The 22,732-nt window shown below is 42.1% G+C and overlaps 1 protein-coding gene across 1 annotated transcript in view; it reads left to right on the top strand.

Annotated features, from left to right (window-relative positions):
• LOC147733211 (mucin-5B-like) overlaps positions 1–22,732 on the top strand; it is a 1,334,855-nt gene that overhangs the window by 186,627 nt on the left and 1,125,496 nt on the right. Inside the window, exon 6 of the mRNA XM_086956056.1 lies at positions 4,846–4,940. Coding sequence (XP_086812182.1) covers positions 4,846–4,940 — 95 coding nt within the window. The remainder of the gene's footprint in view (positions 1–4,845; positions 4,941–22,732) is intronic.

Here is a 22,732-nt window from a genome sequence, read left to right as displayed (position 1 = left end):
TATTTCTAAATGTATATTTACGATCCATGCCCCTATTTTTTTACCGAACATTACGAGGCAATTCTAAGTTTCATAATTGTAACCACGATCACATGATTTATCTTTAAATGCTTGATGTAAACAGACACTTGTAGTCGTGAGCAAGGGAAGCTGTTCCCGAAACGCGTCGAGTAGGGCTGTGATTAAATACCAGCTTTGAACGCAATTGCTGGCCTGGACATCGTTCTTTTGCAAAGGTGAACGAGTGTGGTGGAATACGTTGGGATTGGCGATCCCGTCCGGGCCCGCCGCTGCAAGTGGCCATCAGAGCTTCACCCGAGCTCTTTGTTTGATATATATATATATATATATATATATACATATATATGTATATACATAGAGAGAGAGATGTGCAAATTTTTCAATGATTTTAGATATAATGTTTTTTTAAAAATGTCTTAATTGTATTAAAGTAAATATATATTAATTATTATGTATGTCTTTAACTTTTTTAATTACGTTTCTTTGTTATATTTGTTAAAGTGTATATTGAATCTACTTTTTTTATAATAATGTTTTTATTTAACATATTTCATATTTATGATGTATTTTATATATATAAAAATCGGTATTTGTACTTACCTGTTTCAGTATAGGGAGTCTATATTTTTTGCATTCTATATTTTTACATCAATATTCTGTCAGTGAACTGTAGAAAATCGTACTCAAGCTGAAGCAAATCTACTTGAGAACGAGCCCTATAACCGCAATATCTCACAGTCCTCCTTGTTAGGCAACAGCGCTAGGGATGCAAAATTTCATTCACATTTCTGGAGCCTTGCACAAAAGAATTCTGCAGCACGGCTATTGGTCTAATCTGCCTGGAACTATGCATTACAAGAGTGATGCAGATTCACGAAATTCAACCAATTGTGCGGGCGAAATTACATTTTCTGCCCACCCCTATGTAAAAGGCATCCTCAGGCATATGATTGTCATTTTGGTACTGGGCGAGCAGGAAGGAGCCATCAGGGACCTAGGAGCTGAACAGAAGGCAGCTCCAAGTGAGTAATCCTCAGGGTCCTCACCAGCGGTCTTCTTGCAAAAAAATGTTGAGCCCCAGGTACCATGGGACCTTGCAGGGTAACACAGTTCTCAGGCATCCAGGTGGCAGAGAAGTTGGGGACTTGACAACAAGAAATGTAATACATTTAGTCTGAAGGACATAATGTATGCCTTCTTTTTACAGAATTCCCAGTGCCAAAGGCTTAGAGAAAATATAGGCCCACCATTCTTAAGGGATTAATCTCTGGTACACGCATGAGGGATTTCTCTTATTCTTTTATTTTTATTGGGCAGCTGTGGAATGGCTTATTCTATGTGTTCCATCACTGCCTTGGGACTATGGACAACTTGAGGTTGTATGAGTTCCATACAGAAAAAAACAATAGACATACAGACATGCAAACATCAATTAAACATGAACTAATTATACATTTCTAATGGCGCATAGCAAAATTATTTGTTCTAAATTATATAATTGGGATTTTATACCAGCATTATATACATATTAAAAAAAATTAATAATATATATTATATTTTAAAACAAAAATTTTCGAAGATGTTAAATTGAATCCTGTGTGTTAGAGCAGGGAGCTACTGGATAGTGCTTTGAGTTTAACAAGCAAACTGTCTTTTCAGCCATCTTCAGCCCGGCTTGCTTGAATCCAGTGGCAAAGTGAGCAAGGAACTCATGTCTGAGCATACCCTGCCAACTTATGGCAAACAAAGCTGTACAAAAGGGGGTGGTGATGGACAGAGCATCTAAACCAATCAAACACTCACACCCAGTCAACAGATCTGGGTTTAATCCATCACCGTTTTTTAGCCCACTCTGCCACCCCAGTTCAGATATGGCCATATGCAAATCAGTCTGACCCTGTGCCTCATGGGAACAGTCCAGCCCGAACTGCCAAGCCATGACTTCCCTGGACCGGAAACAAGCTTCCCAGAACCAGTTTCTGGCATTTCAGCCTTCTTCAACCCAGCTTGCTTGAATCCAGTGGCAAAGTGAGCAAGGGACTCACGTCTGAGCATACCCTGCCAACTTATGGCGAACAAAGTGGTACAAAAGGGGGTGGTGATGGATGGAGCATCTGAACCAATCAAACACAGTCAACAGATCTGGGTTTAATCCATTACCGTTCTTTAGCCTATTCTGCCACCCCAGTTCAGACATGGCCATACGCAAATCAGTCTGACCCTGTGCCTTATGGGAACAGTCCAGCCAGAACTGCCAAGCCACGCCTTCTCCGGACCGGAAACAAGCTTCCAAGGACCTGTTTCTGGCATTTCAACCATCTTCAGCCCGGCTTGCTTGAATCCAGTGGCAACGTGAGCAAGGGACTCACGTCTGAGCATACCCTGCCAACTTATGGCAAACAAAGAGATACAAAAGGGGGTGGTGATGGGCGGAGCATCTGAACCAATCAAGCACTCACACCCAGTCAACAGATCTGTGTTTAATCCATCACCGTTCTTTAGCCTATTCTGCCACCCCAGTTCAGACATGGCCATATGCAAATCAGTCTGACCCTGTGCCTTATGGGAACAGTCCAGCCAGAACTGCCAAGCCATGCCTTCTCCGGACCGGAAACAAGCTTCCAAGGACCTGTTTCTGGCATTTCAACCATCTTCAGCCCGGCTTGCTTGAATCCAGTGGCAACATGAGCAAGGGACTCACGTCTGAGCATACCCTGCCAACTTATGGCAAACAAAGAGATACAAAAGGGGGTGGTGATGGACGGAGCATCTGAACCAATCAAGCACTCACACCCAGTCAACAGATCTGGGTTTAATCCATCACCGTTCTTTAGCCCACTCTGCCACCCCAGTTCAGACATGGCCATATGCAAATCAGTCTGACCCTGTGCCTCATGGGAACAGTCCAGCTGGGGTGGCAGAGTGGGCTAAAGAAAGGTGATGGATTAAACCCAGATCTGTTGACTGGGTGTGAGTGTTTGATTGGTTCAGATGCTCCGTCCATCACCACCCCCTTTTGTATTGAACTCCTGGGTGGGGAGAGACAGGAGAGCCCCAACAGAGTCCTGAGGGCTCTCCCAGCCCCGCCGTGTGCAGCACCGATGGGAAGGAGGAGAGGTGCTGAGGGAGCCCAGCGGGGCTCCTGTCGCGCAGGGAAAGCCCCGCTGGTTGCCACCCAGCGAGGAGATGGAGTCTACAGGCAGAGCCCGGTGAGCATGGGCTCGATCTGGCACAGTGTACTACCTGAGCGGACCCGCCATTGCGGGCAGCTCTAATGAGGGGCATATTTGTTGCCAGGGCCACAGTGGGGGTCCCGAGGGCCCGTGGTGCCAGTACCTTCTCCAGTTAGGCCATTCTTCTACTGCTGCCCGCTCGCTAAAGGGCAGCTGTACTGATTGTGGCACATTGTGGGTGCCCATTGTACTACAATTCTTGTTAAAGAGTCCCAGAGAGGGGCTCAAGCGGCATCGTAGTGCCATTGCTTGTTTGATGACCTCAGCTACACTGCCGTAGCGGGCAGCTGCAACAAGATGGGCATGTTGTGCTTCAAGAGCCATGTGGCTCCAACATTTGGGCATGTTAGTTTCACGAGCCCCAGAGGGGGGCTCAGGTCATTTTCTCCAGCTGCCCCGAGTGATAGAGTTGAGCTGCAACGTTGCGTAGATCTGTTCATGAGGGCACAGTGAGTACTCAGGCCCACGTTCTGTTTCCCAGCTGCCCAGCACTTAGTGGGCAGTTGCAACGTTTAGGCTAGTACCTGTGTGCACTTTCTGTTTGCTGCATTAGCACCCAGAGGGCTAAGGGGCTAGATAGCCCTGGAGAAACCCTGACATTGTGCACAGAGGTCATGGGGGCCCCCTGTGAGAGGCCAGTTGGCCTGGGGTCATTGTGAGTGAGAGGGGTGGGGCGAGAGGCTCTACAAAACGACACAATGTGTTTTATGCCCCATACGATTGTGATTGAAGAATGTGATTTATGTGATGTGACTTATGCACCCTGCTTTTATGCCTCTAATGATGATGATGCTCATGAGGGTATGGCCTAATGTGTTTATGCTGGTGAGACCTAATGCAGAATGTGTTTATGCTTAGGAGGGTGTTTATGCCGTGAGGCCCATTGCGTAATGTGTTTATGCTGATAAGGTTTGGGCCTAATGTGGGTTCATGTCTAATACTAATGTGATATAGGGCTTAGGTCATTAAGGTACCAGTAGTTACTGGTTGTGTTTTGCATTTTCTTACCTGCATGGCCCGATTGGCCTGGTCCTGTATATAATTCCCCTGTGAATATTGCCTGTGCCAGGTGGCACAGTGTAAATGTGTGATTATGTTTCTAATGTGTTTCTGACAAATACAAAGGCTATTTTTTTTATATAACCTTTTGTGGACTTCCTTTGGTGGTGTGCCTAGTGTGTTGCTGCTGTGTGTGTGTTACGCAAACGCTTTACACATTGCCTCCGGGATAAGCCTTACTGCTCGTATCAGGCTACCAAGGGGGTGAGAAGTGCTTTGGCGTGTAACTCCCTTGCCCTGACTACAGTGGTAGTCTCTGCCTGTCTTTGGTGCAAGCCTCAGCCAACCAGAGATCCCATTTCTAACAGTAACGAAACTGGCACTATGTTTTAATTCACCCTTCATCCCGTGAATGATCACGCAAAGCGTTCGTAAATGTGGGCTATAGTTTCTTGATAGAAAAAGGGTCAGGTTCAATTTATACTTCTGTTTTACTGATATTTATGACTTACATTTGTTAAAGAGTCAACAAACAACATTTATACCTTTTACTGAGTAATAATAATCTCTTACCAACATTTCATCTTTTCAGGAAAAGTTGCCGAGCTTTGGTGTCATCTTCTGATAAACACTACTGGTGCTTTTGCTCCCTGTCATCAGATTGTGGAACCCACTTCATATTATAAGGTGAGCTATTCCTTTCTGCAAGAAACACTATATATACATTCGTTAAGTGTTTTGAACCGGGCACACCTTGAGGCAAATGCCAAGCAGTGGATTTCTGGGACTCAGAAATTGACTGCCAGCACTAGTTTTGGAAGTAAAAGTTTTAACACCTTGGCTGCTGATGGAATTCCCCTCCTGTGCTGAACTTATTGAATTCCCATTGTTCATGACGAGCTCAGCTCGTCATAAGCACACGACCAGTGTACTGCATGACGAGCTGAGCTCGTCATGAGCATGGAAGGGGTTAACAGCCTTAATGATGATAGCAAGGTGAGAGCTGCAGACTGATGTTACGAATTGTGCAATTATCGCAAAAAATATTTATTTTTACATTGCTCTATGATGGGATTTAGTGCCGTAGGCAACAGGCAGCTAAAAGGACATTCGTTGTGTACTTACCGGCAAAGTTGAAAAACAAAAGTAATATACAGTGAAAGGCTCCCAGCAAGTGAAAATATATGAGTGAGATTTAAACATTCATGCTTTCATGATTCCATGAGAAAGAATGCAGCGAGCATGAGGCCAAGGCTTTAAATTATGAATGTCCAATTTTTTATTTTTTTTAAGTTTGATTTTACTGAAGAAAGAAAAGGAAGGGGGAGAAAGGAAGAAACAGGAAAATGGATATGACAATAAAATACATCTCAAGGGAAAACACTAATAGAAATAAAATACATAAAGAATAATGAATAAAGAATGCAATAAAATCTCATAAAAGGCAAGTAAACGAGCATGAAAAATGACATGAACAAAATAAATAAGTAGAAAGCAAATGCATTGTAAAATAACATTGGAAATAAAATTTGAAGAAAAGGGCAAAAGGGGGAGTCATGGAGGTTTGCGTGCTTCAGTTGTGTCGGGATCTAGTGAGGAGCTTGCTGGAGCAGAGGAGGAGAGATATGTTACCAAAGGGAGCCAAATGAGTTCTCGTTTGATTGCCAAGGAGATAGGGGAAACATAGTTGGTGTCTAATCGATGATGAAAACAGACTGCGTTCCACCAAGAGCGATAGGAAACGTTTGTAGCTTGTTTCCAATTAGAAGTGATAATATGGAAAGCAACAGCTATCAAAAGGTCAAGGAGTTTGTAATGGCGTGGAGACTGAGGAAGGTCAGGAGAGAGAGAACCTAGAAAGATATGTTTAGGGGAGAAGGGAATCTGAAGTTGGAAAATCTTTTGTATTTGAGTCCAAACTGAGTTCCAAAACTTGGATTTAGGTGGGAAATCAAATAGCATGTGTTTTAGGTCTGCAGAAGGAGAGGGACAAGACCAACAAGTAGGGGGAGTTTCTGGCGAAAAATGTGACAGAGCTAGTGGGGTAAATAAAATTCTGTTATAAATAAAATGTAAAGTTTGGGTTTTATGAGCAGCTCTAGAGGTCCTATGAAGTTTGGTCCAGATTTTATCCCAGAGAAGAACCGACCAGTCTTGAGAGAGATCAGATTCCCAAGCAGCTTCAGTTTGGGATTTTACTCTGTCAGCCGTAAAGCGGAAAGAGTTATAAAGAGAAGATGCAGAGGGGGTAGAAACTAGTAGAGAGGAGGTGGACTTGCGATCTAAAGGAATATCATTGGAAGGAGATAATGATTGGAGGTAAGAAGTGAGAGCAGGGTAAAGCAAGTCATATTGTGAACGAGCACTGGAAGGTAGTGAGAAGGAAGACTTGAGCTCCGAGAAAGAGAGAGGGACACCATGCGAAAGCAGTTGAGAAATCCAACATAATCCTCGAGAGTACCAGACTTTCCAGTAAATAGTACGAGTGCGAATTTCAAGGAGTGAAATTTACCAGCTAGGTTGTTGATGAGAAAAAAGAAAGGAAGGGTACGACGAGGACAAGAAAGGATGAAGGAGAGAACGACAATGAGAGATAATAGTTGTATGGAGGCGAGCAGGGTAAGACGTGAAGGACAAAAGCTCACGGAAATTGAAGGGAGAAATAAATTAGGATTCCATGGTTAACCAGATGGGAGGATACAAGGGAACATCAGAAGAAAGCCATTGAGATGTTTTTTTCAAAGAAAAAGCCCGATGATATTCTCTAAAATCAGGAAAACGAACACTGGCCTGGGTCTTATCCTTTCGTAAAGAGGCAAGAGCTATCAGAGGGCGTTTACCATGCCAAAGGAATTTTAAAAGCAAAGAGTCAATTTTTTGAAGTAAGAAATTGGAATACGTATGGGGAGCATAGAAATAGTATAAAGAAGGAGGGGAGAAAGCATCATCTTTATAGAATTGAGTCAATCCCACCATGTCAAAAAGAGCGGATGCCAACGAGCAATAGCTGCTTCCATTTTCTTGGAAATATAATCAAAATTCAACTTGAGAGTTTCAGATAGGTGAGGTGCAAACCAAACACCCAAATATTTGATTTTAGAGGGTCGCCAAGAGAAGCCAGATTGAGCAAAAAGATGTTGTTGACAGAGAGAGTTCAAGGGAAGGATTTCGCATTTATCGGCGTTGAGGGGGTAGCCAGAGACAGCAGAAAAAGAAGAGACTTGCTGCAAAAAGGGAGATAGAGAAGAGAGAGGATCAGAGCAATAAAAAAGGATATAATCCGCATAAACCAAAAACCTAACCTGTCGGGAACCAAAGTGAAAACCAGATATATTAGCATCCTGACGAATCTTAGTAAGGAAAGGTTCTAAGGCTAAAACAAATATTAGAGGGGATAATGGGCAACCTTGTCGGACCCCTCTGTGGAGAGAAAAATATTCTGAGGTCATCCCATTGATGAAAATGGAAGCTTGGGGATTAGAATAAAGTAAGGAAATAACAGAGATGAATTTGGAAGGGAGGCCAATCCAATGGAGAGCTTGAAACATAAAATCCCAACCAATCCTGTCAAAAGCTTTATTCGCGTCTAAGGAGATAGCCGCAAAAGGAAAGTTCAACTGCGAAGCCCTACTCAGAATGTTAAGAAAGACTCGCGAATTGTCGGATGAAAGACGGCCTTTAACAAAACCAGATTGTTCGGGACCGATTAAATCCGGCAAGAGGGGGTCCAATCGCAATGCTAGAATCTTAGCTAGTATCTTATAATTTATGTTGACCAGAGAAATCGGGCGATAGTTCTTGCAAAGAAAGTGATCCTTATCCTCTTTGGGAATCAAGCAGATTAAAGCCTGCTGAAAGGAACCGCTCGAGGACCCCGCTGCAAGAAAAGATCGAAATAAGAGTAGAAATTTAGGAAGAAGGAGGGAGGCAAAGTGACTATAATATTCGATAGTAAAGCCAAGTGGGCCAGGACCGTTCCCATGTCTTAGCTTAGAAACAGCATGGGAAATTTCAGAAAGCGATATGTCTGTATCCAAAGAGTTTAGATTAACATGACACTTTGGAGGAGAGGGGCGGGACTGGAATTATGAAAGAAGATCCGTGGGAGTTGGAACCAGTTCAGGGGTATAAAGAGTATCATAGAAGTTAACAAATTCAGTAAGGATGTCTTTGTCTTTAAATCGGGATTCACCAGAGGGTGTTCGTATAGATTCAATCTTTGTACGATCCTTCCTAATTTTTAAATAGTTAGCAAGGAGCTTCCCCATCTTATTTTTGCCACCATAATTTCGGGAATTGCATTTTAATAAAAGGTTAGAGGCTGCCTCAGTTGTAAATTTATTAAAAGAGAGGTTCGCATCAATATGTTTTTTAAGGGAAGTGTCCAAATTGAAAGAGTGGAAGTTGAGTTCGAAGCGTTTAATATCAGCCAGGATTTGAGCTGATTTGGCCTTCCTGAGTTTCTTCCGTCCTGCTACAAGATTGATAATAGAACCTCTAGTGGCTGCTTTAAAAGAGTGCCAAACCATGACAAAAGAAGAGCCAGGTATGTGGTTAAGAAGGAAAAATTCTGTGGCAAAAGTAGAGAACTCAGAACGAAAAGTGGGATCCTGAAGTAGAGCATTATTGAATCTCCATCAGCCTCAATGAGGGGAAAACGGAAGGAGGTCTAACTCCACAAAGACAGGGGCATGGTCAGAGATGAGAATGGAGCCTATTTCAGAACGGATGGCATGTTGGGATAGGGCTCTGCTAAGGAATAGATGATCAATGTGGGATTGGAATTGGTGAGGGGGGGAGAAAAAACTGTGAGGCATATTACCAAGCCATAGCGATAATTATCGCTATTGCTTGGTTAGAGACAAAAATTTACCGCTGAGCTGCGCCGATTTTTATCGCAGATAAACCTTGGTATTACCAGGGTTTATCGTAAATGCGATAAAAATCGGCCGCAATGCATGAATATCGCTGAAAAGTCAGCGATATTCATGCATTACCGAGCTAATCCTCTTAGCCATGTTATTCACCTCCCATTGGATAACATGGCTAAGAACTGCTCAGGGCAGGTGTTAGCTTTTGGAGATATTCGCGCTTAGCGCGAATATCTCCAAAAGTTGGTAATAGGAGATAGCGATGTTAGCGACTGTTTCCAGTCGCTAACATCTTGGCACGCCCACTTTGCATGTCATTAGTGATAAATATCACTGGCATGCAAAGTGGGGCCCAAGATGGTTGCGATCTCCTACTAGCTGTCGCTAACTGGTGTTAGTGACAGCTAGGTAATAGGGAGATAATTGTATCTCCGCTTTCTTGGCTTTTAAAGCCAAAAAAGTGGAGATAAACCCCCTTGATAATATGCCCCCGTATTCTCTAAGGCCAGGATTACATAATCTCCAGATATCAACTAAAGCACTATTCTGAATAGTTTTGACTAATTTAGAATGCATCTTGGAGGCCACAAATCTGACTTTCGAGTGGCGGTTGAGGAAGGGGTCCATAACCTGATTGCAATCCCCACCGAAAAGGATGTAATCCCCGGAGAGGGAAGCTAATTTATCAGAAATAGCCAGCCAAAAACATCTGTCAACTCCAGTAGGGGCATATACATTAAAGAGAGTAAGAGGAATATTATCTGTAAGCAAAGTAACGACGACCCAATGACCATTAACATCACATTCATGAGAAACTGAAGAAATGTTTAACTTTTTGTGCAACAAAATCACAACACCATTTTTCTTGTCAACAGTGGGGGAGCAGAAAACGAGTCCCACCCAAAAACGTTTAAGCTTAGAAGCCTCTATCTCCAAAAGATGAGACTCCTGAAGTAGGGCAACATCAGTGTTAAGTCTAGCCAAATGTGGAATGTCAAATTTTGCTGGCACTATGGAGGAAAAACCAGCGATTTTAATTTTAACGTTCTACTGATGTTTGCCAAAACATAAAACAGTGTAACCTGAAGGATGCAAGAAGCACATGAGTATTTTTTTCATGTCTACGTAAATGGCAACATTTGAAAAGTGGATTTAAATGAGGAGAAGTATTTAACGCACTTTATGGTTGATAAAGGCTGTGTCAACACCTGAAATGTTCCAGTTCTTACAAGTACTGTCTTTGAAGTAAAGAAATCATCACAGAGATTAGAGTGCAAGCTTTCTCTAGATGTAGAAAGGGATGGTTTGTATTTTAGCGAGGCATTTTTGGTACCATCTCTACCTTGCAGCACCGGTGATTAGAAAGCCCTCCAGTAATTCCACAAACCTTGAATGCAAAATATGCCGAAACGCGTAGACCATCCTCTACCGTTTTGTAATTTGTACTATGATTTAATAGAAAATAGAAAACAACGTTATTTGAATGTCTTCTGTGCATGGTGCTGTGATGCTTTGCCAAATCCGACTAGAACAGAGGAACGGAGGAATCTTGAGCATATATTTATAGGTAGGTAGTTATAGTTAGGACCTATTGTCCATAGGAAATCAGCAACATTCTATTTGGAATAACTTTGGCAGCGGTTGACGAATATTTGCTAAATTTTCAAAACTGGTGGGGCACTCTGGTCTGCTCCTATCCTGGAAGTCTTGGGGTGATTCGTGGAGCAGGGTACAAGAAAAAAGGGGGGCCCCAAAACGTGTTTTCTCCATGCTATCTTCCATAGGAACCGTTCATCGCGGCTACAGCCCGAACTGCTGGACGGAATTACACCACATTTGATATCGTCGTAGTCCTTGTTTCAGACTCGAGCCTTATGCTTAAATGGTGTAAATCCGTGCAGTAGTTCCTGAAAAAAATCACATTTAAAAGTACATATAGATCTATAGCCGTGGTGGATCCGCGCATCCTAAGCTCACTGTGCCGATCGCATGCTGAATGCTAATTGGCTGTCAAGTGGTTGTCAACATTTAAAACCAGGAAGTGTTGGCAGCCATTTTGTGCCTCGGTTGAAGCGAGGATCTAGAAATTAGTGGAACAAGTGTTCAAAACGTATAAAGAGGGCAGTTTAGACGTATTTTGACCCTCTAGACCTGCTTAGGGAGTCCCATAAGGACCCCTAGGGCTCCCAAAAAATCATTAAAAAAAAACCTGAGAAATGTGCGCTGGGTGCATGGATCTGCCGTAAAAAAAAAAAACGAAGCGCAGGCTTCTGTGCTTGTTAAAAAAATTAGCTACCTAGGAGGGCCAAATCTCGGGCTCTATGATATTACATTTGATGAAGGTTCGGAGGGGCCCTGTAGCCTTGGGACCGCCATTCCTTGGTGCTACAAAATAAATGGGTGAGGGAGCTCAAAGGTCTGTCTAAGCCTCCGGGTCTTTATTTTTTGGGAGGGTGGCTACGTGGTCTCCATTCTGGAGCAGTCAAAAGCCTTGGGGAACACCACCCCCCCAAGGAGCCGCCCCTGCTGAGTCTTGGGGTGCCTACCCCCGGGATGTCGTGTTTATATCTGGGACCCTAATTCGATATTCCCGATTTATGCCCTTGTGAGGTTATAATCAATAATATCCTGATAAAGGCGTAAGAATCTGATCTATATTCAGTAATAGCCCATGCAGTCCAAAGCACAGCACGGCTACTCCCATCGACTCCTAGAAAGCACAACCCGTTCTTTAAAACCAAGCCTCTAGCAGCCCAGGAAATCCCCCTTGCTTTTCTTTTGATTTGAACAAGAACTCATGAAGTCCAGAAATAACTGTTAGTTCTTAGTGACGTCTTATGTCCAACCTTACATCAAACCCGGCACCTTCCAGGTATAAAATACCAACAGTTGCCTAACACACGGTGGTTTGGAGCAGAGTGACCATCTACTTGCCCGAGAGCCCAGCTGATGTGAGAAGCCCACGGAAGCCGCCCCTCCCGTTTGACGCGCTGAGAGAGACGCTGTCTTTTTCTCCAGCCGAGAAAATCCAGCTCCGGTGTTTCCAGCCTACCCTTGCGGGTTGCTGGGAGATCGAGTCCTGAGGAAAGAGATACCCGACCTCCCACATTCTATTACCAAGGTACGGAGCTGACTAAACCCTTAAGAGAATTCTTGATGCAGATTCTTGGCAAAACAATCTTAAACAACTTAAACTGCTACTTACTAATCCCTTCCCAAGTATTAGGATTAGGTCAGGTACACCGGGGTAGGCTTAGTTAGAAGCACCAGTTGAGTACGTTAGTCAATGTATTTATGTATGTATATATTTTATCCATTTTAAAGTATCATATGGCTAAGAAACCATATCAATGCTTTTACGGTATTATTTCCTAATACTACTTTTACTGTACGCACTTTACTTTATTATAAGTATTGCAATTATGGCAATTCATTTCTCTTGCATGAGAAAGAAGACTGCTCAATAAATAACACCTTTTATTGAAAACGCCTGTCTCTATTTCTCTGCACTCTGGTGAAACTAAGTATGCACAGTTGACTGAGCGAAATAGCTGTCTATTGTTTTCACATGACTCTAGAGATACACTCTTTTTCTGAGGGAGCAAAGTTGTAATGTTTATGCGGTTGTCGGAAACTGAATCCCTTCTTGTCTGAGCCAGGGAAGTTCATCCCTCCCTATTCATTCAAGAACGTTTCCAGTGACCTCTGAGCTAGCTGGCGCAAACCTAAATTAAGTTTAACATAGTCAGTAGAGACCTAGATGACCTCAGTCCTACGTCTACACTGCTGTTTATGTTATTCCAATGTTCAGAGCCTATTGGGAAAATAGGAACTACACTACAGGGACACTGCTGTTTGCTATGGCTTGGCGGGAGTCAAGGTTCCCGCTCTGTCATAGCAAACTTGAGGGCATATTAACAAATGCCATTTTGCCGCAATTGTTTAGAAAAAGCTAAAAATGCAGTGAAAATTATATCCCCCTATTTACTAGGCAACGCTAAGATGCCTTAACGCACGTTAGCAGCCGGTTTGCTAACGGCTCGCCTCGTATCTCCAATGAGTTGCAATGTAGGCGTTCCCAGTGGCAAGGAAGGTGTTCCTATGACAATATAACATGGAAGAGGGAGGTATGACAACAGCGTTGTATTTACAAGGCAGCCCTGGATTTGAGGACCGATAGCAAAACTCTTGGTATTTGCGGTTTATGTCGGACCCTAACATTTGTTCTGAAGTAAACTTAAGCATGTTTAATATGCGAGGTGGATTCATACGTTAAGTCCACAGTCTTATATTAACAAGCTTTTCACTTGCGAACATGAATTATTGCTGTATTTCTTGCGATATTGGGGGCATATTTACAAGGACAACGTTAAAATTATCGTCTCTTTAGTGTTTGGAAAGTGCTGTTAAAGCGGCCATAATGGGCTTAATAATAGGCTTTTGAGAATTCGTGAGAATTCCAATAGAAGCCCAGGTTTACACCAGAACATTTTAACGCTGTCCTTGCATATATACCCATTACAGAATTTAACCGTAAAAAAAAATATCACCTACTACTAATTTTTTTTCTTCCTCGGGATACCATCCCATGGGTGTATATTCAACGTTGGGGACTGTGAGTGGAGGCCCAATGTCCCTACGGTGCCAGTCAACTCCCTGCGTCCTAAAGAAGCCACCATTACTTTTCCACAAGGGGACCTGCTAATATGCAGCTCCCGTGGGGAAAAGCGTTCTGCTTTGCATTTTAAAAGAGAGAGTAGGTTTTCGTGTTCTCTCATTCAAAATGCAAACCAAGTTTGCGTTGGCAGGGTGGGAGCCTCGGCTCGCACCCTGCCATAGCAAACAGCAGTGTTGAAATAATCTTCCGGTTAGACAACAAAGGATGTTGAAGCCCATTATCACCGTTTTAGCTGTAGTTTGCTGCCACCAATGCTGCGATAATTTTAACGCCGTCCTTGTAAATATGCCGTCTCCGATTTAAAGAGGCATGAAGTATATAGTGAAGTGCACACTGTGGATCGTGAAGCAACAGTGTCTGATTGTGATCGATAAAGAATTGCCCATTGTTGAGTACAGCGTAGACAAATTGTACATGGGGTTTGGTAACGTCAGTGGCTATTCCTCAAGCCCTCTCTTGAGGTTAATTCGAAGAGTTGTGTACTTCATTTTCTCGTAATGTACATAGTGTTCTGTCATCTCAGTTTGCTTTCCCCTCTGTCATGTAGATGATCCTGGCTAAATATTACGGCTTCTGTACAGCCAGTACCTTTCAACCCCACCCCAAACTGCTTACTGCCTGTTACCATAGTAGCAGTTCATAGAACATTTAACTGAGCACAAAGGTCACAAGTTCACCACACAATGTTGCTAATCCAAACATCAAGTATGCTGGACTTTTTAAAATTTTCCATAGGAACCATTAAATGCAGCTAAAGACTATGGTAAAGAGCTGGTAAAGAGTTAGCCTCAGTATTATACTTCTGGTTAGTTATAAACATCATTTCTACTTTTGATTTTTAAATCTTCTCTGAGCATATGATTATCACACTAAATAATAGTGAAATGTTGTCAGAAAAAGAAGACGTATACACTCAGTTTTTTGTAAATTAACTTTTATTAAAACAAAAATAAATAAATAGAAACATAACTTTAACATAACAGTATAATGAACAAAATGTGAGATGGACTCCAATGGTAGGAGCGTAGGTAACCTGCAAAACAAAAATTAAAATAAATCAGATCAATGTGATTGAATGAGGTGAGAGATTACAGCTTTATGAAAGGCACATGCACACTTAGGGTAGTGCACCCTATCCCTCCCACAGAATCACCCTCAACAGGAGTCTGTAGGGCAGCGCTTCTTGTAGACCTAGGCCTACCTTATGGTATAGATGGTATTGAAAATGAGACAGAGATGTGACTGAATGAGGTCAAAGATCACAAATTAACATAAGACTTGGCAATATTGCTTATTCACACGTGTGCAGTGTGCCTGATACATCCCACCCCTCTCATAGGCCTGCGCTGAAGAGGTGTCTGTAGGGAATTGCCTGCTGGGTCAGATCTACAGTATGGTCCAGCAGGTCTTTAAAATGATTCAGAGATGAGACAGAATTAGGTGAGAGATCACGTCATTATGCAGGACAATATTGTTTATTTGCAGCACGTTTAATTGGAGGCATTGTGTATCTAGGCCGCTCTGCTTACCTTTTGCAAACAATGTTTCAGCAGAGCTCACAACTTGAATTCTGCTTTCATTCTATAATGCAGACTGTATTAAATTCAGCCTTGATTTATTTATCTGCAGAGTGGACAGCAGCGTCCATAACTTGAAAAGAGAAAGAGAAACAATGTGAGAGAGAGGGAGAGAGAGAAAGAGAGAAAAAATGACATTGAAAGTGCGAGAGAGAGAAAGTAATAGATGGAGCAGGAGAAGTAGTGTTGATACTGGAGAAAATCTTCGTTGCCACCTTTTTGCCTCCGGTGTGTGTCCAAGCACGTGCCGGTTCATAGTGCACCCTCAAGTTTAGTGATCTGAAAGATAGTATAGAGGTTGTAATAGCAGAGTACATACAACTGCACACGTGTATTTCTGTGTTATACCTTTGGACACTCAGGATACTGTATTACATTAACTTCCAATGCAAGGAGGTATCTGTGCTCTCTTTTTCTCCCAGGGTACCATACCCATGCACTCCCACTGCATAGCGGTGAGTTCTCATTACTGCGTACCAAGACTGTTGCACCCCATTGACTCCCAGTGTCAAGAGGTGAGTACCCTTTCTTGTGCACCCAGACTGTTACAACCTATCCACTCCCACTGCCCGGAGGTAATCTTACATTCGTACGCAGTTAAGTTGCTGCACACTATCCACTCTCTCCGCCCACAGGTGACTTCTCGTTGCTTCGGAATCAAGCTTCTTTGCTCACATTATGCCATTGTCAAGATTCAAAGAGGGTCCATCACTTGTCAAAGCAGCCTTCTCATGCGTTGTTACGATGGCCACACATCTGTGCAGAATCCTCAAACGTTGAACTTTGGAGGTGTTGGGGGGGGGGACGCCAATTTGTGAAACACAACCTGATAGATAAGGAAGATAAGATTGTACATCATTTGTTTATCAAAGGAGAGAGGAAGTGAGAGAGTGACTGAAAAGAATATTCGTAGCTCACCTTTCTGTCACTGGTGTGTCTTCCACCACGTGCTTGGACACAGTGCACCCTGAAGCTCTACATCTAAAAGTTAGTAAAAGAAAGATGTTATGATTGGTAATTGTCACTATCCTAATGTGGAGTAGAATAACATCGCCCTTTCAAACACCTTCCCTCCCGCATTAAAAATACAACTATTTGTACAGTTCCAACTTGTTTAATGTACTTCGATTTATGAAGAATTAGTAGCGTAGTAATGTTTTCCATCCGGTTATAGAAACCAAGAGGTGCACAGTGATACACGTGGTTTCAATCATCACGAGCGACGGACTTTTGACCAACTATAACAACTATAAAAAGTTTCCTGCTATAGGAAAAAAAAATACAAATGCAATAAGATACAGTATATAGGACTGCGTACGCCTAAATTGCTGCTTTGCCTTTTTGTTTCCAGTCTGCTGCACCCCATCTACTCCCTCCGCTGCGCACCCAGGCCTCACTGCTCACCTTTTTGTGGACAGGGTACGTTCTACATCATGCAGTCCTGCTCTGCCACCAAGAAGTCTCACATTTGGTGCAGAGTCACTATGGCAAAGGACATACTCGTGCACCCATCATCATCGCAGGTTCCTCACCCGCTCAGTTCTTGCGGAATCTCTAACTCAGTGACCAAAGAGGCCACGCACTTGGTGTTGGGCCCCCTGTTCGGTAGTTCGGGCCTACATGAGGCGTCCGAACCACCAGGACAGGCCATCACCGCACTTGCGATGGGAGCAACTCTAAAATGGCGTAGAGCACGTGTGCCCTGTCTTTTTTATTGGTAGGGTCACATGTCTGTGACGCATGTACTGGATGGGTGTGGTTTGGGTGCATACCAGCCATGAGGGAGTGTGTGTGTGCCGTTCTGACAATTAGACCTGGAACTAAGAAATCACTACAATGGAAATATGGGCCATGTAGCATTGTTGTGTTTTCCTGGAAGCGTATACGGAGTGGGCTGGACTGACGTATGCCAGTGCTTCGCGAGGCTGTGAATGATGACTCCGGAGCTATGGGTGTGGTTCCGTCGTGAGCTATATGAGAAATCAATGGATTCAGGTGTCCGTGTTGTAGTGCTGCCGTCACCCGAGTCTTAAATGCAAATGTGTCATTATGTCTGTAAAGTCCCACAACATGGCCAACATGGAAGGTACGGGGTATCACTGACACTATACTCATCCATAGTTTCACAAATAAAAGTTGGTGGACATGACCCATTCCTGCAAATATGAATGTTTGTTGTACATTCAGTGGAGTGTTGTTGCTGTATTAATACAGGGCTATGAAAGCTTTATGTTGCAGTTTTTTACACATGAATGGCAGCTAATATATATATTTATACATACGTAAAAGGTCGTTCGGATATACTTTCGAAATTGGTGCTGGAAATCAGTGTTCGAGGCTCGGAGTCGCGTCCACATCCTGTTATTGTAGAGAAATGACTAATCTATGCATGCCTGAAAATGTACTGTAAATTCAGTGCTCATTTAAATTGCTGATATAGTTTTGGGTCAACTTCACGCTATAAATATGCTAAAACAGAATACGAAAATTGAGCAATAGCACACACTTATAAATTTACTATACACTTTGTTTGCAGTATTGTAATGATCCAGTTTGTACGTTTGTATTTGTAGAATGAGCAAGAGAAAGTTATATAATCAAAGTTTTTGTTACTGGCAGAGGTAAGATGGTTGCATACGCTGTTTACAGTACAATATAATGTGGTAGGGCACAGGCGCAGCATTTTACAAACATAATAAATACACAGACACAGATAGATAGGTGAAGTGTGTACAGGCACTTGTGTTTGATTCCATTTTATTACGTTGCTGTTGGTAACAAGTAGAATAGTAATCATGATATCATACACAGATATTCAATAATAAACGGCTTATGTCTTCTGCTGTGCAAAGGTAGGAGCACTATAGGTGAAATAATACACAGAAGATTCTATCGTAAAGGGTTCATGAGTTGTGGTGCACTAAGGTAGGGTCGGGTTGTGTGGAGCCTGTGATGATGCCTGGTTCAGGCTGACTGCACTGGTAAAAATGTCTTTTGACTACTGAATTTTGCCTTAACCCCTTCCATGCTGATGACGAACCCCAGCCGTCATGCACTACGGTGCTCGTGTGCTAATGACGGCTGGGGTTCGTCGTGGCCCGCCCCTGTTTGTGCTGTTTATAGCACACCAGGGGAATCGCGGCCGCATGGAAGGGTTTAATAAGGCTATGTTGTGATTATTTATGGTGAACTGAGTTAGTGGTTCGTCTGGTGCTCAGCGTGTGCACACTCTGCGATGATGCGTGGTTCGAGCGGTCTGCATCGAAAGCATTGTCTGTTGCCTACTGGACTGCATCATCTGTAACCACGATTGGAATAAAAGATGTAACATGTATGAAATACATTGTTGAAATATGTATGTTTCAGGGAAATTATAGTTCAAATTGTGGCCTGTGCTGTCCGCAGTGTAGACTGCCATTGAAGTGTGCCTTTGCACTTGTAGCGTGAATTTTATTATTCAACTAAATCTATAACTGATATAAAAGAATTTCTTGAAGGAAGCATACTAAAGGGATATTGTATAGGTTTGATAGATATTATACTTAGTTGGGTATTGTACTCTGCAGATAATGAATCAACAGTCTATATAATTATGAGCTCTGATGACCGCAGTGTAGGCAGGAGGCAGCGGTTAGCAAAAGCCCACGGCCACGTGGGGTTGAATAGAGCTGTACAGTATTGGTAATTTAGTGTGTGTGCTGCCAGCGATGATAAGTGGTGCACTGAGTTAGTGGCACCTGAAACAACAAGGTTCTGTGGAGCCTGCGATGATGCGTGGTCCGGGCAGGCTGTACTGATAGTAATGCTTTTTGTCTTGCAAAATCTGCCTTAGTAAGGAGACGTGACAATGACTTTTGGTGCACTGAGTTAGTAGTACCTTTGGCGCTTAGCGTGTACGTACCCTGCGATGATGCCTGGTGGGGGGGAGGCACAGTAATGGCAGTAATGTCTTTTGTCGATTGAATTCTGCATGAATTCCATTTAAAAATGATAGTATGCCTCATTGCTGACATAAAATTGTTAACTCTTCTTTGCGATGATTTATGGTGCACTGAGTTAGTAGTATCTTTGGCGCTGAGCTTGTACTTACCCTGCATTAACGCGTGGTCCAGGGGGCTCGCATTCAGACTAATGTCTTTTGTCTGTTAAATTCTGCCTGCATACAGTAGTTGATTGAAGGCAGACATTGAGGAATATTTTTTGTTTCATCCTTTAACAAAATCTGAGGACATAGAGTACAATTGTCTCTGCCTTAAATAAATCAAAGCTAAATTCAATGCTGTCTGTACTGTAAATCCAAAGCTGAATTCAAGTTGTGAACCCTGCTGTCCTCACTGTAGATTGAAAATAGTAGTCATCACAGATATCGATGAATGATTTGTGTCACTTATTTTAACAAAATCTGAACACATACAGTACAATTGTCTCTGCATTAAATGAATCAAGGTTGAATTCCCTCTTGTCCATAGTGTAGATGTAAATCTTAATTCAAGTTGTGAACCCTGCTGTCCGCAGTGTGGATCGAAGGCAGTAGTCAACACAGACATCGAGGAATGCTTTTTGTCACTTATTTTAACAAAATCTGAAGCCACATAGTACAATTGTCTCTGCCTTAAAGAAATCAAGGCTGAATTTTATGCTATTCGTAATGTAGATCCAAAGCCAAATTCAAGTTGTGAACCCTGCTGTCCACAGTGTAGATCGAAGGCAATAGTCAGGATAGACATTGAGGAATGCTTTTTGTCACATCCTTTAACAAAATCTGATGACATATAGTACAATTGTCTCTGCATTAAATAAAGAAAGGCTTAATTCAATGCTGTCCATAGTGTAGATCCAAAGCTGAATTGAAGTTGTGAACCCTGCTGTCCACAATGTAGACCGAAGGCAGTAGTCGATACAGACATAAGTCTGCGGTGCTGTGGCGCTGAGCTTTCAATTGGCCTGTATCGAGGAGGCATGTGGTCATGGTAGCAGCTACGTGGCAGTTTGAAGACCTTCGCTGTGGCAGAGTCTTTTGTCTTTGCACAAGTGAACCACGCCCAAGGCATAGCCTAAATATTTATAATCTTACGCTGGAGTTGCGCACATTGGACCAGCCCACTCCACTTTTGCTTCAAGGGGGGGACAACACAGCTACATGACCAAGATATTCCCCAGTGTCTGACATAATATGGTTGTGTCCACTGAGCAGTACCCTACACTTATCAATAGTATATCTACATACGGAAAAGTTTTTAGTTTGTATGGTGAGTTGTATATAGCATATCACCGGTGGTGTTAGCATTGTGTCCAATATTGTTGATGTGCCAGTTCCATCCCTTATACATAGTTGATTGCCACATCTCTGAACATTGAGCTAGTGTGCTGTTGAGGGGCTCTATTATTTTGGGAAGGTCCTGTTTTGCGCTGCCTCTGAGGTAGAAGAGGGCGAGGGGTCAGGAGCGGTGGTTGTTGTGATGATGGCTCTAGGTGTTGTGATTTTGTTGGGTGTTGGAAGTACATACTTAGTACGTCTATTACATATTCGTCTTTGGACAGGGGTGTGAGTTGGATGTAATTCACACAGTACATAGTCGACGTCCTTACACTAGTTAAATCTTGATATTAATTTGTTATTGTAAATGGAACTATCGCCTGTTTTTTTAGGTAGCTTTGTAGATTTGGTTTGTTGTTGAAAGTATGGGGAAGTGGTGTATTTTTTCTACGGGAATGCCTAGTTTGTACATTCTTAACGTTAGTGGTGGTTCTGGTTTGTAGCGATTTTCTTGGAGGAAAGAATAAAATGAAGAGTGGTAGTATTTGCAGTTTTTACTACATTGACAAAGTGATGATAATTAAAAAAGATTTAAAAAACAGATATGCTTAATGAACATTATAATTAGGAAATTATCATTTAAAGAAACCTTTGAAATTCACTGAAAACACCATAGGTTTCAGCCACGTTATAGTTAGAAATTAGCAATTAAAAAACCTTAGCAATTCACTGAAAAAAACATAGGTTTCAGCCAAGTCATAGTTAGGAATTAGCATTTAAAAAACCTTAGAAATTCACTGAAAAAACCATAGGTTTCACACATATATAGTTTGCTGGACATTTCACTCATACAAAACCATTGAAATTCCTCAGTTATAGTTAGTTCAGCTAAATATAACTTGCGCGCCCGCAATGCACTGCTGATGACGTCACATATTACATCACTCATGAAATGGTCAGTGACATCACTCATGACATCTCAAATGACACCACTGATGACATCATCCAGTGAATGTGTGTCTTTCTGAAAAATAAATATTTTTTATATATGTATATCTAAAGTTCGATGGAAGAATAAATGGGTAAATAAGTTTCTAAATGGATGTTTGTTTTGTAAATTGATTGTATAACTGACTTATTAAGTCTATGTTAGTGAATACATGTATTAGCGAGTAATGTTTAAATATGTAAATATCTGTATTAGTGTTTCACTTTGTGTATAAGTGGCAGCATGGATTGGTGAATAGCTACATGAGTGTCTATATGGGTTATTAGATTTTTTTTGAGTATCATAATGAGTGTCTGTATGGTTTAGTGGGGGGTATTACTTAGCGCACAGATGCATGAATGACTGACTCACTCTTTGTATGTGTTTTGAAGATAGCATGTGGGCAGGACTATGTGGGTGGAGGAGTGTGTGTGTGGGTGTGTTAGTGAGTGAATGACTGTCTCAATAGCATCTTTATGAGTAACTACATATGTTTTAAACTAGTATATGTGAGTATTGATGTATATAAATGAGTATATGTGAGAGTGAGAGATTGGAAGAGTTCCTGTATAAATAAGTATGTGTTTCTATAAAAGATTGTTTAAGAGAGTAAGTATGTGTACGTTTCTATAGAAGTAAGTGTAGTGGTGTGTGTATAGCTGTATATGCAAGTAAATGGATGTTTGACAGTTTATTTGCGTGTGTGAGTATGTGTGTGAGTAACTCTATGGATGAGTATCGGTGTGTAACAGGATGTATAGGTGTATGAGTACATATGATGAGTTAGTAAATGTATGAGTGAATATATAGAACTGTTGGGGAATGAGTGGATGTGTATGTAGATGTTGGAATTACTGAATAGGTTGTTGTAACTAGTATTGGTATCTCAATTTTTTTGAAAATTTTAGTTTCTATTTTTGAATGTGTGTATCAAAGGTTATATTAGGGTGAGAGGAGGTCTGCCACTCTTTCACAAGGATGATGTCATGAGTGATGTCATTTGAGATGTCATCAGTGATCTCTTGAGTAATGTCACTGACCATGTCATGAGTGATGTAATATGTAACGTCATCAGCAGTGCATTGCGGGCGAGTGAGTTATAGTTAGC

Source organism: Lissotriton vulgaris, chromosome 2_1 (assembly GCF_964263255.1).
Source record: "Lissotriton vulgaris chromosome 2_1, aLisVul1.2, whole genome shotgun sequence".
Taxonomy (NCBI): Eukaryota; Metazoa; Chordata; class Amphibia; order Caudata; family Salamandridae; genus Lissotriton; species Lissotriton vulgaris.
Note: the sequence above shows the minus strand (reverse complement) of the source record. Positions and strands in the feature narration are given on the sequence as shown.